Genomic DNA, 15,218 nt, shown 5'->3' with positions numbered 1-15,218 from the left:
TGTCCCATAATAAAGCTTCATTTAAATCCAGCGCCAGCTTATATGAACGAAAGTAAATAGTTTTTGCCTTAAACACCATTAGTACCTAGGCAAGGCTAAGAGACAGGACAGTGAGATTGTAGGCCAATTCTGAGGAGCTGAGATGGAAGCACCATGGAACCAGATGGTGACATCTATTTCTGCTGTTTAACCCATATGTTCCTCTCTCTGCCAACCCTACCACCTGTGTTAGCTTCTTGGTTACAGCAGTTCTCCATCAAGCAGAACAGCTCCTCGGGACCATGACTTGCTCAGAACTGTATTCACATGGTAGTGCTTTCCTGGGGCCAGAAAGTCCTGTGGCGAAAGTCAGACCCGTGCTGGGAGGTACAGTTTGATTCTCATATCCCTGTGACAGCAGCTGCAGTTCTGTGTGCTGAAAAACCTTTGGCATAAAATCTATAAATAATTGCAATGTTTACATTTTCTTCAATGTAGCCAATTACAGAGACTTTACATAATTGGCTGCTAATGATGTAGCTTTTAAATATGCTGCTTCCCTTCCTAAGATGCTCTCTCAGTGCTTCTGCATTTCCTGCTGAAGGCAGGGAGGGAGCTTCTCAGGATGGGTCCTCTTTGTGGTTCTCAAGTTAATGTACTTGGGGCTATGCAGCAGGAAGGATAGTCTTTGTGTTTCTCAGACACAAACAAAGCCTGACTGGGCTGATCTGCAAGGTTCCAGGAAAGAGATTGTGAAAATCAATTAGGACTTTGTGAAAGGTACTTAAAGCTTTTAGGAAAAAGAGAGTGGTAATTGAACTCTTTTTTTTTTCTTCCAGTATTGTTTTTAAAAATCCAGGGGGTGGGATTTATGCAGACCGCACGGATTCCTCTCCTTAACATCCAGACTTCCCTTCTCATCCAGCCCTGGGTCTTGCTCCCATACTTCCTATGGTTCTACTTCAGTTCTGCCCTGATACTCCTCCAATTCCAACCTGACTCTTGTTCCCTTGCTCTCTCTAGCCTGCCTTGGACTACCTTCTTGGCTTCTGATCAGATTCTGCTCTTGCCTCATCCACTTATCAGTTAGCCCTCTAATTCCTCACAAATTCAGCAGCTTCCTTGGACTCCTGAGGCAATTTCTTTTACAGAAGGTATAAAATTGGGTTATGAGATTATTCCAATATATACACACCACATTGTAAAAACATGCCCTGAATGGATTGTTATTTCAGTGTGCAAAAAGGGTCACAGGGAATCGTTCCTTCTGGCCTCATCTGTACTACCCAAAAATATATCATAGGCACTCGTCTAATATGTGGTTATGATGTAGGAGGCAAAAAAGGGGGTTAACAGAAAAACCTAAGAACCCAAGATCTAATTTAGATCTGAGCTCTAAAAGGGATTCAGACCCCAGTTAATGGACAACCTGAGACTTGAGTCTATTAATACAAGTCAGGGCCTAGGTTCTTGTTACCCACATTAATCAGCATTCATAAAAAGAACATAAAGAGGCAGGTCATAGAGACTTTAACTATAATAATGATACATTGATAGGGTATAGAAATTCTAAGTGATAAGTGAAAATATTTAGAAACTACACATGGGAATGAAAAGGTGACATGCTCAGAAAAGTCCAAATTTGTCCTCAGATTCACCTTATTATGTGTAAACCCCCAAAACACACCTCCACAGAAAAAGGTACCCGCCTTGGGAGTTGGCTCAAGCCCCCAGGAACTCTAAATTAGGATAAGCCCTCCCCTGTACTTCCCTAAGGTGGAGATTATTATAATGAAACTGATAATCAATTTATATACACTATAAATATAACTGTCTTTTCTTTCCTTATTCAAGAGATACCTTTCCACTTTTCTGGTTCCTCTCCCTGTGTTCACTCACAGTATTGCAATAAAACTTGGGAAATTGAGTCACTGAATCTCGTAATTCTTTTGGGACAACTCACTGTCAATTTGATCCTAAATTCCATCCCACATCAGTTATACACCAGAAAAACATTCAGGCAAAACCATTAAGAGTTTGTGTTTATTTCTGCATTGCATATATTGTCATACTTGGTTGGAGTGTTGTTTAGTTTTGCTGAAATGTTTTCTATTTCTATTTCTTTTTTTTTTTAGTTTTTTTTTTTGTTGTTGTTAGATGGTGTTATGGGGAAAATCAAAGAACCTTCTTGTGACGTTTAAAATTTAATGTGCGGGGGCAGCTAGGTGGTGCAGTAGATAAAGCACCAGCCCTGGATTCAGGAGGACCTGAGTTCAAATCCAGCCTCAGATACTTGACATGTACTAGCTGTGTGACACTGGGCAAGTCACAACCCTCATTGCCTCACAAAAACAAAAAAAGAAAAAAAAATTAATGTGTGGTCACCTTATTCCTGTCCCAAGTATAGAGAAAGCTAGCTAGGTTTTACTTATAAATTAGAAGGTTTAGCACCAGTTTGGGGGCATTAAGCATTTATTAAAGCATACCAAATATTAGTAAAGAGAGAACACGTGGAGTTCAGAAAGTTTAGAAACCTATCTACCCTAGAGGAGAGATAAGAGTCCAGCCTGGCCTGCTTCTTCCAAGAGTCTTCTGCCACCCAGAGCCTGTTTCCGAGACAAACTAAGAGAGTAAGCTTCCTCTCTGTCCCAAGGAGAGGCAGTCCTTCCACCCTGCTTCAAGCTAATTGGCTAGGATCACCCAAATCCATTGGTTCACTGGACTTGAGGGTGGGCCCCTGCTGAGGTCAGAGTCCACAGTTTCTAAGAACAATACTCTTGCTGGCCAGGCAGGTATAGCTTCAATTGAATTATCTTTAAATGAGCTAATCAGCAGAGTCAGTCAGTCTCAGTCAATCCAATCAATCCAAATCAATTGCCTCTGGTTGAGGCCTTTGGGAGTTGGCAAAGCCCATTATTTTCTCACATTCTCCTTGAGAAACTAAACTGAAGGGCAGACACACCTAGAGAGATAAGTGGAACCTGATCAGGACTGAGCTAGCTCTGGGACCACCACCCTTCATTCCAGTCTCCCCCACCCCTCAGAGAGATAATATTAGGTGTGGCTGCTGCCTTTGTGGCATGAGGAGGACAGAGATGGCTTGAGAGATCCAGAGCTGCCCCTTACCCAACTCCCCCCAGCCACCACCAGAGGGGGATGGTCCTCCCCCAATAAGGGAACTTTCCAGTCAGATGATCACCCCCATCAGTCCTCTATAAAAGGATTTCCCTGTCTCCTGCTCCAGGAGAAATGTATCTCAGAGAGCCACACCTCTGTGCCATGCCTTCTCCCCATGAGAAGAAGTCCAAGGATTTCTCTCTTGGTTTCCTTTCCCTAGCACCTAAATAAACTATTATTTTATTCTAATTGGATTTGTGTGCCGGAGGGTATAATTCTTTAAAGAGAAATTCATAAGGACCCCTATCCCAAACCTCTACCAATTTTACCCATAACAGAAAGGATAGCTCTTTGGGTAGAAAAGGACAAAAGGCCAACATGGAAATAAATGAAAGTTATATTAAAATGATAAAATAATCAATAAATTTTTTAAAAATTTTGTATTTCTTTTTGAGATGCGAGGAGCCTAGAAAGTTGCTTCCACAACGCCCAAAGTCAGAAGAATTTGAAATAAACTATTCTCTTTTAAGAAGAATCATTCATACTCTTATAAGTAATGCCTTCCCAGAGCTGAGTCTAGAAGTCCAAGGTGTCTGACTGAGGGGAGCTGTTTTGGTCAGAAGTTTTTTCCCTTCTTGCTTTGATTAGGAGAGTTTCATTAGGGCTGTGGATTTAGAGTTGAATGCAAATTTCTATATTAATGGTTTTGATGTCTATTAATACCTGATGCACAATGGCAAATACAATCATCCTAGATTCAAAGACTGGGTATGTTAAATGAATTTATTTTTTGAAAGTGTTCAAGTTCATTCCATTCATAAAAAGAATTCATCTCTATAGCACATTTAACCTTCTCCACAAAATTTCCCTTCCCTTATATCATTGCCACAAATAGCAGGTCCCTTGGCAAGTTAAAAAAAAATGTGGGGCAGCTAGGTGGTACAGTGGACAGAGCACTGGCCCTGGATTCAGAAGGACCTGAGTTCAAATCTGGCCTCAGACACTTGATACTTACTAGCCATGTGACCCTGGGCAAGTCACTTAATCCTCATTGTCCTGCCCCCCCCCCAATAAATAAATAAAATAATAATGAAATTCTTTTTTTTTTTTTTTTTGGTGAGGCAATTGGGGTTAAGTGCCTTGCCCAAGGTCACACAGCCAGTAAGTGTTAAGTGTCTGAGGCCAGATTTGAACTCAGGTCCTCCTGACTCCAGGGCCAGTGCTCTGTCCACTGCGCCACTTAGCTGCCCCAATAATGCAATTCTTCAGGTAAAGATGTCAAAGGTGACAAAAGAAAGCTATCAGTGTGGCCCCACAGAGTGATTCAGCTCAAGATCTTGTATCCTTTAAGGAAAAGCCCATGAAGGAGCAATGTGGTCTTTCCCTTACTGGTGACTGACCCAGGAATACCTGAGGATAAGCCAGCCATACCTATCCTATCTTAACAGAATGGAACACCAGAGGGAGGGGCCTTAAAGATGGCATTGCCACTTTCTAGACCCAATCTTACTCTCTCCACCTCCCCTCACCCCAACTCTAACCCCAGCCCCACAATGATTCAGTCCCCTGAAAAAGACAAAAGATATTTTGATTTGCCTTCTAGGTCAGCCTCTGCTTGCTATTAAACAAAGGTCAGAGATAGTCAAGTAATGAAGAAGGAAGCCTTTCTCTATTCACTTAAACTACCTTTTCCTTTACACTAGATACAAGGAATTCATCTTTCTCAGGGTCATTTCATTCACCCTGAGATGTGAACGGTCCTGAGGGAAATATGCAAATGAGGATGAATTAGTGTTCTTTTGAAGAGCTGTCCTGTATCTCCTTGAGCTTGACCCAGGGTTGAGCAAGAAAGGTGGCAAAAGAGATAATGAAGCAGGATTTGCCGTAGTTCTAGGATGGGTTTGATTTTAATTCTAGAAAACAAATTCACTACATCTCCACCCTAAGCTCTCTCACATGTGGACTTGTTTTTGTCACTGGGCACCTAATGAACCCAAAGTATCTTTACATCTTCTCTAGTGACACTAAACAATTATAGCCTAGAGAAAAAAGCAAGTAGACAAGAGTCACCTAAAGAGTCGGTGCTCAGAGACAGGACTTCATACTCAGCCACTGGGATGTTTACCAAACAGGTTAATGGGAATCTGGAAACATTAAAACCATTGCCTCAGAGCAGCTAATGCCCCCAGGATGAGCAAATAACTTTTTCTTGTCTGGTCATTCTGCATTTCAAGAGTTAAGCAAATTCCATTCTTTCCCCAAAATATACTTCCCTGTGGTATGGTGGATGGAAAACTAGCCTTGGAATCCAAAGACTTACCGAGTTTGAGGCCTGGAGTCCCCACTTACTATCTGTGTAAGCTTAGGCAAGTCATCTAATGTCACTACATTTCTGTTCCTTCATCCATAATATAGGAAGAATAATATGCCATCTCAGGAGACTGAGGAGTGGAAAAGACCTTGTAAACTAGAAAGCATGATATAAAACATAACTACTGCTTTTGCTGCTTGAGCATTCATTCTGGACAGGTAACTTACAAAAACAGCAGACCAGCAAGGGGAATTTTTCCAGATGGATTTTACATTAACATATATAGCACTAGGATACCTGGGCCAGGATGAAGCTCCTCGGTTCATTTCAAGTTTGTCACATCTGTTTTCCCTCACAGCAAAATCTAGAGAGCCCGCCAAAGGGGAAGTGACCTTTTCCAGGGAGTCAAGTGAATGAAGCCAATAAATGGTTTTATTTTCTATATGTACCTTTGGCTGAATTGTTCGCCTTGGACCTAGAAGGATTTTGCTTCTTGCTATCCTGTGCAAAAGACTCAAAATAGATTCCTGTACTTTACTTTCCCAACTCTCTTGAGGTTTTCATCTCAGTTTGCCAAGCCACCTTCCTCCTCAGTACCAAAGGGTATGACCCTGGCTCAGCCACTCAAATGCCACCCAGAAAGATTTCCTGAAGAATACACCCCATGTCTATCTGACCAGGAGAACTTGTTCCAGGGCTATGATCACGCCTGCAGAGTAATTGTGAGTAATTAGTACCAGCAACGTTTTTGATGAAAGAGTGGGAAAAGAGATAACATCTGTTCTCCTACATGGGAGAACCGTAGGCATTACAACTTCTGCCAGGAAATGTTGTTACTTGGGCACCAAAATAGCCTGTAATACTTGCCCAGTTTATTACACTTCAGACCTTTTCACTTCATGTTTTGTGTTGTTAAGGTCAATAATACTTCTTAAAAATAGCTACCCCTAATAACTAGTGGCCAACCTTTATCTGTCATTTCTCCATTCCCACCCTTCCTACCCCATCCCTTCCCACAACTGTCAAGGCCCTAGAGAGGTACCTCAGTGTCTGAGATGTTGCCATTCAGAGCCTCGATGTTTGGGTCCCTCCAGTCTTCCCCAAGTGAAGGGATGTAATTGTCCGTCAGAGCATCCCAAACTCTGAAAACAAAGAAAGTTTCTTGTTAGCAGACATCTGTGGCCTGACTCCGCCTGGGGGAAGGAAGAGCTCAGCTAGAGAAGGAGAGAGGCTTCTCTGTGTGCCAGGCTGAGATCATCTGCCCTCCAGCATGCTTGGTCAAAACAGCCTAGAAATCACATCAGAAGGCAAACAGAGCAAGAAGGAACAATGCTAAAAGGCCCAAGACACACTGGTGCCAGGTCACCTATTTCAGGATTGAGGTATCCGAAGGCAGGGCAATTTCTTGTCATCAATCACTAACAATTGAGGCTACAGATAAACAATGACTTATATCTGGGATTGAACATAAATTTACCCCTAAAGCAGGTGCACGGTTCATATTCTGTGGCCCTGAGTGGTGACTTACTAGTGTCATTTCTTATTAGTGGGCAAAAGTTTATAAAGAGCTGCAGGAAGATTTCTTGGATGAATGACCCTCTCTCACTGAGGTCGGGGACCTTCATACAGTTTGCATGGGTCCCAAGAGATCTACTACCTAATATGTCAAGAAAATTAACTGTCCCACAGAAGCTAAGCTGTATAATTGAGATTCTTCTAACTCTTGTTTAATATTAATGGCTTGCCCCCAAGACACATAGGGATGGCATAACCCTGCCCTTTCTACAAGCTGATGATGCTCTCAACAGGCAGGCCCTATATACCTCACACAGGGTATCACTACATCACAAAAAGTACATAGCTAATAGATAGTTATCTCGTCATGGCTCATTGTAGGTGCACAGAGGGTGGGGACTAAGGGAGGAGTCGCACCTCTTTTTATATTTGTTATGTTTTTGCTGCTTCTTTTTATCCAGCATGTAGCAGTGCCTGACCCATAAGAAATCCTTAATAAACATTTGTTGACTAATTTTAAAATTGGACACATTATAAGAAAAGATTGTTTTCATATAGTTCTTATTATTTAACACATCTAATCCAGAAGACATCCTTTGAAAAATGGATGTTTGAGGAGGGTTTTGAACACAAATTAAAATAACTAATGAAGTCACAAACACATGCTTATTTATTCAACATGAACAGCAATAACAATAGTTTACCTATACACAGATAGCCCTTTCTTGGCACAAAGTGTGCATGCACATGTGTGTGTGTATGTGATCTTTGTTGGTCCCAACACCACACAGACATAAGCCAACACCAAAAGATTTAAATGTGCAAAATAAAATACCTAGCTTCAAGAATAATGGCATGCAAGGAAAAGGCAGATGATTTTGTTAAATGATGATAGGTAAGGCATGCTTGTAATTTTCTTCCGAAATGCACTACAAAATTGTTACACGAGTGCCATATAACCATATGTAAAATGTTGTAAATTCTATATATGTAAAAGCATTGCATACCCAGTAACATTGGAAGGGGTACACCTGTAAAATGGCTGCATTTTACAACATGACGGCTTCCATTTGCAGTGTGCCATACACACAATTTCAGATACTTATAGAGAATACTGAATTCGAATACTTTAAAATATGCTAGTGTATACCAAACAAACAAACAAACCCAAAACCAAGGACAAAGGAAAAACTGCCACACAAACATTTGAAATTGTGAAGATGCAGAACAGGGATCATATACAGGTATAATATATAAACAAAGAGTTCTTCCTGGTGCATATAGTCCATCATTAGTGAAGAAACAAAAGAGGCACCCCAGAAAATATAACAATATAATGCCAGTGCTTAGAACATCCATTTATTCTCTATTTTTCTGCCATTACAAGAGAGCTCTTCAAGAGACCAACTCATCAAATACTCATTAGCCATCTATTCAGAAAGATTTCAGAAAGGAATTCTTAAACCCAGCAGTGTTATCAGACTGGCAATCTCCTAATCTCTAGGAGTCCTTGTTCAACTGCATTAATCCTGTATGAGTTTAAACCTGGGTCCCATTAGCATTCCAATGTAGGAAAACCAAAATGATCAGCTCCCTTAGATAATGGTAAAATGCTAAAAGAACTACTACTGGGGCTCCCTCACTCCTCCATCTGAATCCCTTTCTTGACCATCCCACAGAATTAAAACAAAACCAAATCCAGAAATGCCCTCCAGCTCCCGGATCTAGATGAATTGTTATTGGGACTGTGCAAAAACCATGTTTGTAGTGGGCAGTATGCTGACCTTCAGGATCATTCCTGTAGGAAGTGCAAAAAAAAAAAAGTGAAATTCAATCAAGTTCAAAAAAGGCAGAAATCTTTTGTTCCTATTCGGAGAAGGAAGGAAGATGAAACTCTTATTACACTGCATCAACTTTCACTTCACCTTGAGGATGCTCCCCTCCTTAGGATGGTAGCCAAGAGAGCTCTCGAAGCCTTTGGGGAGTGTTTCTCCTTCCTGAGGCTTTCCTCAGCTGCCTTCCTTCTCCAATTTCTGGCCTTTCAATGATGTTTTCTAAGTCTTCCCCTCTGAGCAGCTCTAGCCACTTCTAGGTTTTCCTCTTTTGATACTGTTACTCTCCCCACCTCCCTCCCTTCCCCGCTTCCCCTACCTCCTCTCATTTGGGTCTTAGATTCTGCTGAGCTAAAAATAAAAATAATTTTAAAAACCTTTCAAGGGCTTCCTAATCAACTGCATCATTTTTTTCATATCTACCTTGCATGCATATATCAGGGGTTCCAAAAGACTTAATTTCTGCATCGCTAGAAAACCCCAGGTATGCAGTTGGCAAACCTACGCTCTAACCCTTTTAACCTGGGGTTCCTCATGTGATACATACCCAGATATTTGCCACTACCCTGGGCCCCCAGCAGCAAATTGCCTTATTAAAGGCAGGGCAAAAGCCTTATGGGTACAACTGGCTTCATGAGAGCACAAAGGGTGAGGGGCACTGAGGAAGCAAAGACAGTCACAAATTAGGCAGTCAGCAGCAGCAATAACAAGGGACTTGGGGGGAGAGGGGAGGGAAGGAGGAAGGCCAACTGAAAGAGGCCAAGAGGAAGTACAAAGCTTGTTTGTGTGAGAGGGAGCTGGAAGTATTTATGTCCCCTGAGAGGCTTTCTAACGCATCCTAGGCAGGGCTTCTGAAAGTGGAGTTATCCTGATTAAAAGGTAGCCTAAGGTGGACTGTGGAGGTGAGCTTTCTAAAGAAGGAATCAGGCACTTTAGCATTGTCTTAGGGAAAGAAGAACCTTGAATCCTATCTTGTAATTCATTATTTAGCATCTATAAACTGTGCCACTTATAGAAAACAAAGATGAAACAGATGCCCTCAGCTGAACCATTACCTTTATCCTATTACCTAAGGCTCACCGTGTTTGCTCTTTAGGCTGGCTACCTCATACATCAAAGAAAGCTTATTTTGAAGGTATTTTGCCTTGGGATTAGCATGTGTATAGAATTGACCAAAGACTAGGGAAGAATGGGATGTGTCTAAAGGGGGGGGGTCCCCAGAAAGGGGATAAGCAGATGGATATGTATGGATCCCAAGGTGGTAACACAGCTCACTTCCCTGTCCACTCCTAGGAAATTTCACCAACCTGTCAAGTGTGGTAAGAAGCTGTGTGGAACTACACTGATACTAACTTGGTTCTCAGCACCCATCTGTCAGGATGAGTCCTGGGGCACCTGCCCCACTTGGATTGTAAGACTGACCTCCCAGGTATAGGCAATATTCTCTGGTATCTTAGGAGTCATGTTAGAATTCACTGAGCACCAACAATTATTGGCATGTGTGATTCTATGCAATGTCATGTCATGCCAATACTATCATATTGTGAGCTGATTACATGTATTAACCTATATGTAACTATGTTGGTCTCTTATTCCACTATTGGACAGTAAGCAAGGGCAGGGATATTGACTTATCTCACAGGAGGTAGTCAATAAATGTTAATCAGATGAACGAATGAAAGAATGCCTTAAAACAAAACTTTCAGCTTTTCCATTCCCTATAGATTAGTATTATTTTCACCAGGCATACAACAAAATCAAACCTGTAATGGAGAACTAATTCTCCTAAGGTTACAAAATGAGGCAAGAGAGAAAGGGTCTGTCAATCCAGAATTCCCCACACCAGATTATCCTCTAAACCACAGGTGACACGATGGTTCATGACCAGTAGCAGTATGTATGTTTGTAAGTCATAGCTTAACTTCAACTATAAACTGGTACCAAGGTTTAAAATTGTACCACTGTGCTGACTGTGATGAGTTGAAATCTTTAACTCAAGAATTATCTTTAAACAAGGAAGGAAGTAACTGTATCAGTAGCTTCTCACCCCTGTGTGATTGCTAGAAATGGGATGAAACAGGAGGAAGTTGGCTCTTCAGGACATTTAATGAGGTACACTGATACAGTATCCCCTTCCTACTGATTATATGGCAGAGAAAGTTCAGTAATATATTTGCAATAACCACCTGGAAGAAGTTGTATCTTCTGAACTCAAAATCACAGCCAGATTGTCCTTAAATGACTATCTCTTCCCTGCCCTTCCAAGACAGAGATTAGCCTTTAATGTCTCCCTTGGCAGTTAGGTGGTGCTGTGGATAGAGTATCAGACTTGGAGTCAGGAAGACTTGAATTCAAATCCTGCCTCGTTGTGTGACTTAGGGCAAGTTACTTAACTTTTTTGAAACCTCAGTTTTCTCATCTGTAAAATGGGCATAATGTTAGCAACTATTTCACAGGTTTTTTGTGAAGATTAAATAAAACAAATATAAAGTACTTGGCAAATCTTAAATTGATATATAAGTGCAATCTGCTATTATTATCTTTTTTTTAGTGAGGCAATTGGGGTTAAGTGACTTGCCCAGGGTCACACAGCTAGTAAGTGTTAAGTGTCTGAGGCCAGATTTGAACTCAGGTCCTCCTGAATCCAGGGCCAGTGCTCTATCTACTGTGCCACCTAGCTGCCCTGCTATTATTATCTTTAATTATTATTAGCAAGTTCATTTTCCAGGTCTTTCCCAATGCAACTTTCTAAAATCAGTTCATTTGATAGTTGCCCCTGGGTTTGCTTCTGTCTTATGTTCTCTTTAAGGGAGTTACCTGACCAAATGATGAAAGCACTCCGCTGGTTTGTCCTACTGTTCCAGTTATTTGGTTCTATCCCTGAAGACCTGATCGGAGAGAGACACTCCATTCATCTCCCTAAATACTGAATCTGTCCAGAGATTGCCATGACAACAGTCAGCCTTCACTCAGGAAGAAGTGGAGAGGTGAAGGATGGGAAGAATACCTCCAGCCTGCCTTTGTCACTGGGGGTCATTTTATAGCCAAGATAGTCCAACAGATGCCATCTAGTATTTAATTGCACTTATTTTATACTATAAAGGTACATTAGAGTTTTCATTCACCTTTCCTGAAGACATTTCTGAAAGTGGTTAGAAACCACTTGGAGCCTGCGAAATAACACTATTAGCTTCCCCGTGCCCTATTTCCTCCCTACATATCATCCCCCCCGCCATTTCTTGACCTCTGCTAATGGAGTCAGACACGGGAGAGGAGAATAAGACCCTGCCTCCTGGGTCTACTACCTCAAAGAAACAGATAAAGATCTAGAAAAAGGAAGGAACGATTTGTTGTTGATTATGATATGATATGTATATGATTATTATGTGTTGTTGATTATTAATGATATGTTGTTAAATGATTTGTTTGGAAATGAGAAAAATTTGGCATATTCTATTGTCGTTTTTAAATCTGTCTTGGTGAAGTCAGAGGTTATATTCTTTGCAGGTTCCTGGACCAGCGTCACCAAGATTGTGCTTTAGAGGCTTCACAGCCAAAATGCCTAAGCAATCAACTGGGGTTAAGTGACTTACCCAAGGTCACACAGCAAATGCATTGATAGGACAAGAATTACAGTTCATGTTTCTTGAGTTTCTAGTTCATTGCCTGGTGCATTGGAGGGAAGAAATTCTTAATAACAATAGAGCCCACAGTCATTCTTCTCACTTAGAGAAATCAGGTAAATTATCACAAGCTTAAGACCTAAGGGAAATCTGTGTGAGAGCAAGAATTTTAATTTTAAAAAGATCCAAGAAAAAAAGATCTAGCATACAGTTTTAGTATTGGACTTCTTCAGGCTCAGATCTTCTTAATGATATTCACTAAAATAGGAAGGAATGGGGAAAGTGTTGTAGGCCTCGATATGATGATGATGATGATGAAAGCTAACATTTATATAGCACTTACTATATGCCAGGCATTGTGCTAAGCACTTTACAATTGTGATTTCATTTGATCCTCATAACAGCCCTGGATGGCAAGTACAATTATTATACCCCTTTTATAGATGAGGAAGCTGACTCATATAGAAGTTAAATGACTTGCCTAAGTTTTTGAGGCCACATTTGAACTCAGATCTTCCTGACTTCAGATCCAGCTCTCTATCCTGAGAATACTGCTGTTAGTTTATTGATGCTATCTGTAAGGTGGGCTATATCATTTTAGCAAATAGTATATGGGTCAATTATGTTTGAAATAGTATCACTTAATTGCCCCAACTTCTGATCCCTGTGACATACCACCTCACCCTGGAATCTTCCCAGTTAAGGCCATGGAAAAGAGAAAAACTAGGGTATATAGCTCCCATCTTCTCTGACTCATAACTTACCTTTTCCCAGAATTATTTTAAGAAAACTGATGGATGTTCTTTTCTTTTTACTAGGAATTTTTTCCTGTTTCCATCACTTCCTCTCACTTATTCAACAAATTAACCCCTTCTCCTTAAAATCTGTCCTTTTTTGACTGCTCTAAGACCATAATACCTTGTTTCATAATATCCTGTCCTATTCTATCTTTTTGTTCTAATGCTTTCCTGACATTCCAGGAATGATCTTCTAGCCCTAAAGGGTCTTAATTATGTTGAGAATATTCACAGTGTTGGCATTTCTACAGGAAACCCCCCCCCACCATAAATGACACCTTCTTTCATTACAATGAATTTAGGAGGGAGGAAGAAAGAGGTATATCATTTCTAAGAAATAGATGGTCCTAGAATTCTGAAAGTTACAGTGCAACAGGAGTAGAGATAGGATCACAGATTTAGTGCTAGAAGGGACATTAGAAGCCAAAGTGTCTAACTACTTAAATTTACAGATAAGGAAACCAAGGCACAGAGAGGTTAAATGACTTGTCCAGGATTACATAGCTAGTGTGTGAGGTCAGGTTGAAACCCAGATCTTTCTAACTTCAAGTCCATCACTCTGCTGTACCATGTTGCCTCTGGATTTAATGTTCCCCAAACTACATTTCAACAGCTAGGAAAACCTTCCTATTCCCTAAAATTAATTCATTCCTCTAAGGCTTCAACCCTGGAAAAAAGTGACCCTAAATGAGAATAGCTATAGGGTAGGATTAGTGGCAGTGGTATAAGAATAGACTGGGTTGAACAGTTGTCCAAGGACCATAGCATAGCCTTGTTGGGGAGTCTGGGAGTGGATATAACCAATCATGAATCTATGGATTCATGATGATATTTTGTTAGGGAGCCTCAGTCTAATGACTATTATCTGAGACAAAGGAGGTAAGGTAAGATTTCTTACTCCTCATCCTGTAGATTCTCTTCTTCTTCCTGGATCTGCAACTGATTCTTCACAGGGGCCAAGTTCTCAGTCTTGGCATTATAGTTTCGAAAGCAGACATTGAGCTTCTCATCAAACTCATTCACAAGATCCTCCATGGACTTGAAGCTAATAATTTCAGAGGAGAAATTTTCAAGCTCAGAGAGAGAGGGGTCTTCTAGGTGGTGGGGAGATGAGCCATAGAAACATCGAGGTTTCTCATCCCTGTCCTCTGAATAGCAGGGTCGCAAGTCCTCAAATTCTTCATCTAGGCTCACCAATGGGGCCTCCATGTTGCGCAGGTTTAGACAAGAACAAATTTCACGTTGACCTTATCTGGAAATTAAAAAGAAGAAGAAAAAAAAGAAACTATATGATCCAGAACTCGCCTCTTTCTCTATGTTCTGCTAAGAATTATTTAGAGCATTATCAACAGCCCTCTGCAAATAGCCTTGTTCCCCTTGGGGAAAAACACCCATCTTTTAGGCATTCTGTCTATTCTAGATGCCATACATATTTAGAATACTTATATCTGGGCTTTGTAAATAACACCAATATGAGAAACAGACTAAATAACTTCTTGTGGTTGCTTTTAACTGATGATTCTATCAATCAGTATGGAGGCAGTCTAAGCAAGCCATCTACAATCTCCCCATAAAAGCCTTCCACAGCCACACTAAATATTATACACGGGCAAGTACTTTGTAGGAAATCTTACTTTTATTTTCTTAAAGGCTTACTTTTTACATCACTCCTTCAGCACTTGCCATGTATCACTTTATATTATCATCATGTGTGAGAAGCTATGTGTATGTCATCTTTGACCTCCTTCTCCCTCATTTAAAACACCCAATCAGTTGCCAAGTCCTGTCAATTCTACTTGCATACCTAACTCCTTTCCACTCCCACTGTCCGTACCCTATTTCAGTCTCCCGTTACTTCTTGTGTGAACTATTGTAATAGCTTCCTAACTAGCTTTCTGGTCTATTCTTTCTTTGTATGGCAGCTCAAATAATACACAGTTGCATATTTGTTACAAGGATTTTGTTTTTCTTTCTTTTTCATTGGAGGAGGTAGGGAGGTGGGGGAGAGAGCAAAATATTTTCCCCTGGCAAATAAAATATAAAA

The 15,218-nt window shown here is 40.7% G+C and overlaps 1 protein-coding gene across 6 annotated transcripts in view; it reads right to left on the bottom strand.

Annotated features, from left to right (window-relative positions):
• FEZ1 (fasciculation and elongation protein zeta 1) overlaps positions 1 to 15,218 on the bottom strand; it is an 80,224-nt gene that overhangs the window by 22,458 nt on the left and 42,548 nt on the right. For all 6 annotated transcript variants that reach the window (XM_043996995.1, XM_043996996.1, XM_043996998.1 and 3 more), the window contains 2 exons: positions 14,073 to 14,426; positions 6,450 to 6,549 (listed from right to left, as the gene is read on the bottom strand). In XM_043996995.1, coding sequence (XP_043852930.1) covers positions 6,450 to 6,549; positions 14,073 to 14,383 — 411 coding nt within the window. In that variant the 5' untranslated portion in view covers positions 14,384 to 14,426. The remainder of the gene's footprint in view (positions 1 to 6,449; positions 6,550 to 14,072; positions 14,427 to 15,218) is intronic.

This window comes from Dromiciops gliroides, chromosome 3, assembly GCF_019393635.1.
Source record: "Dromiciops gliroides isolate mDroGli1 chromosome 3, mDroGli1.pri, whole genome shotgun sequence".
In the NCBI taxonomy this organism is placed as follows: Eukaryota; Metazoa; Chordata; class Mammalia; order Microbiotheria; family Microbiotheriidae; genus Dromiciops; species Dromiciops gliroides.
This window is presented reverse-complemented; position numbering and strand designations above follow the sequence as displayed.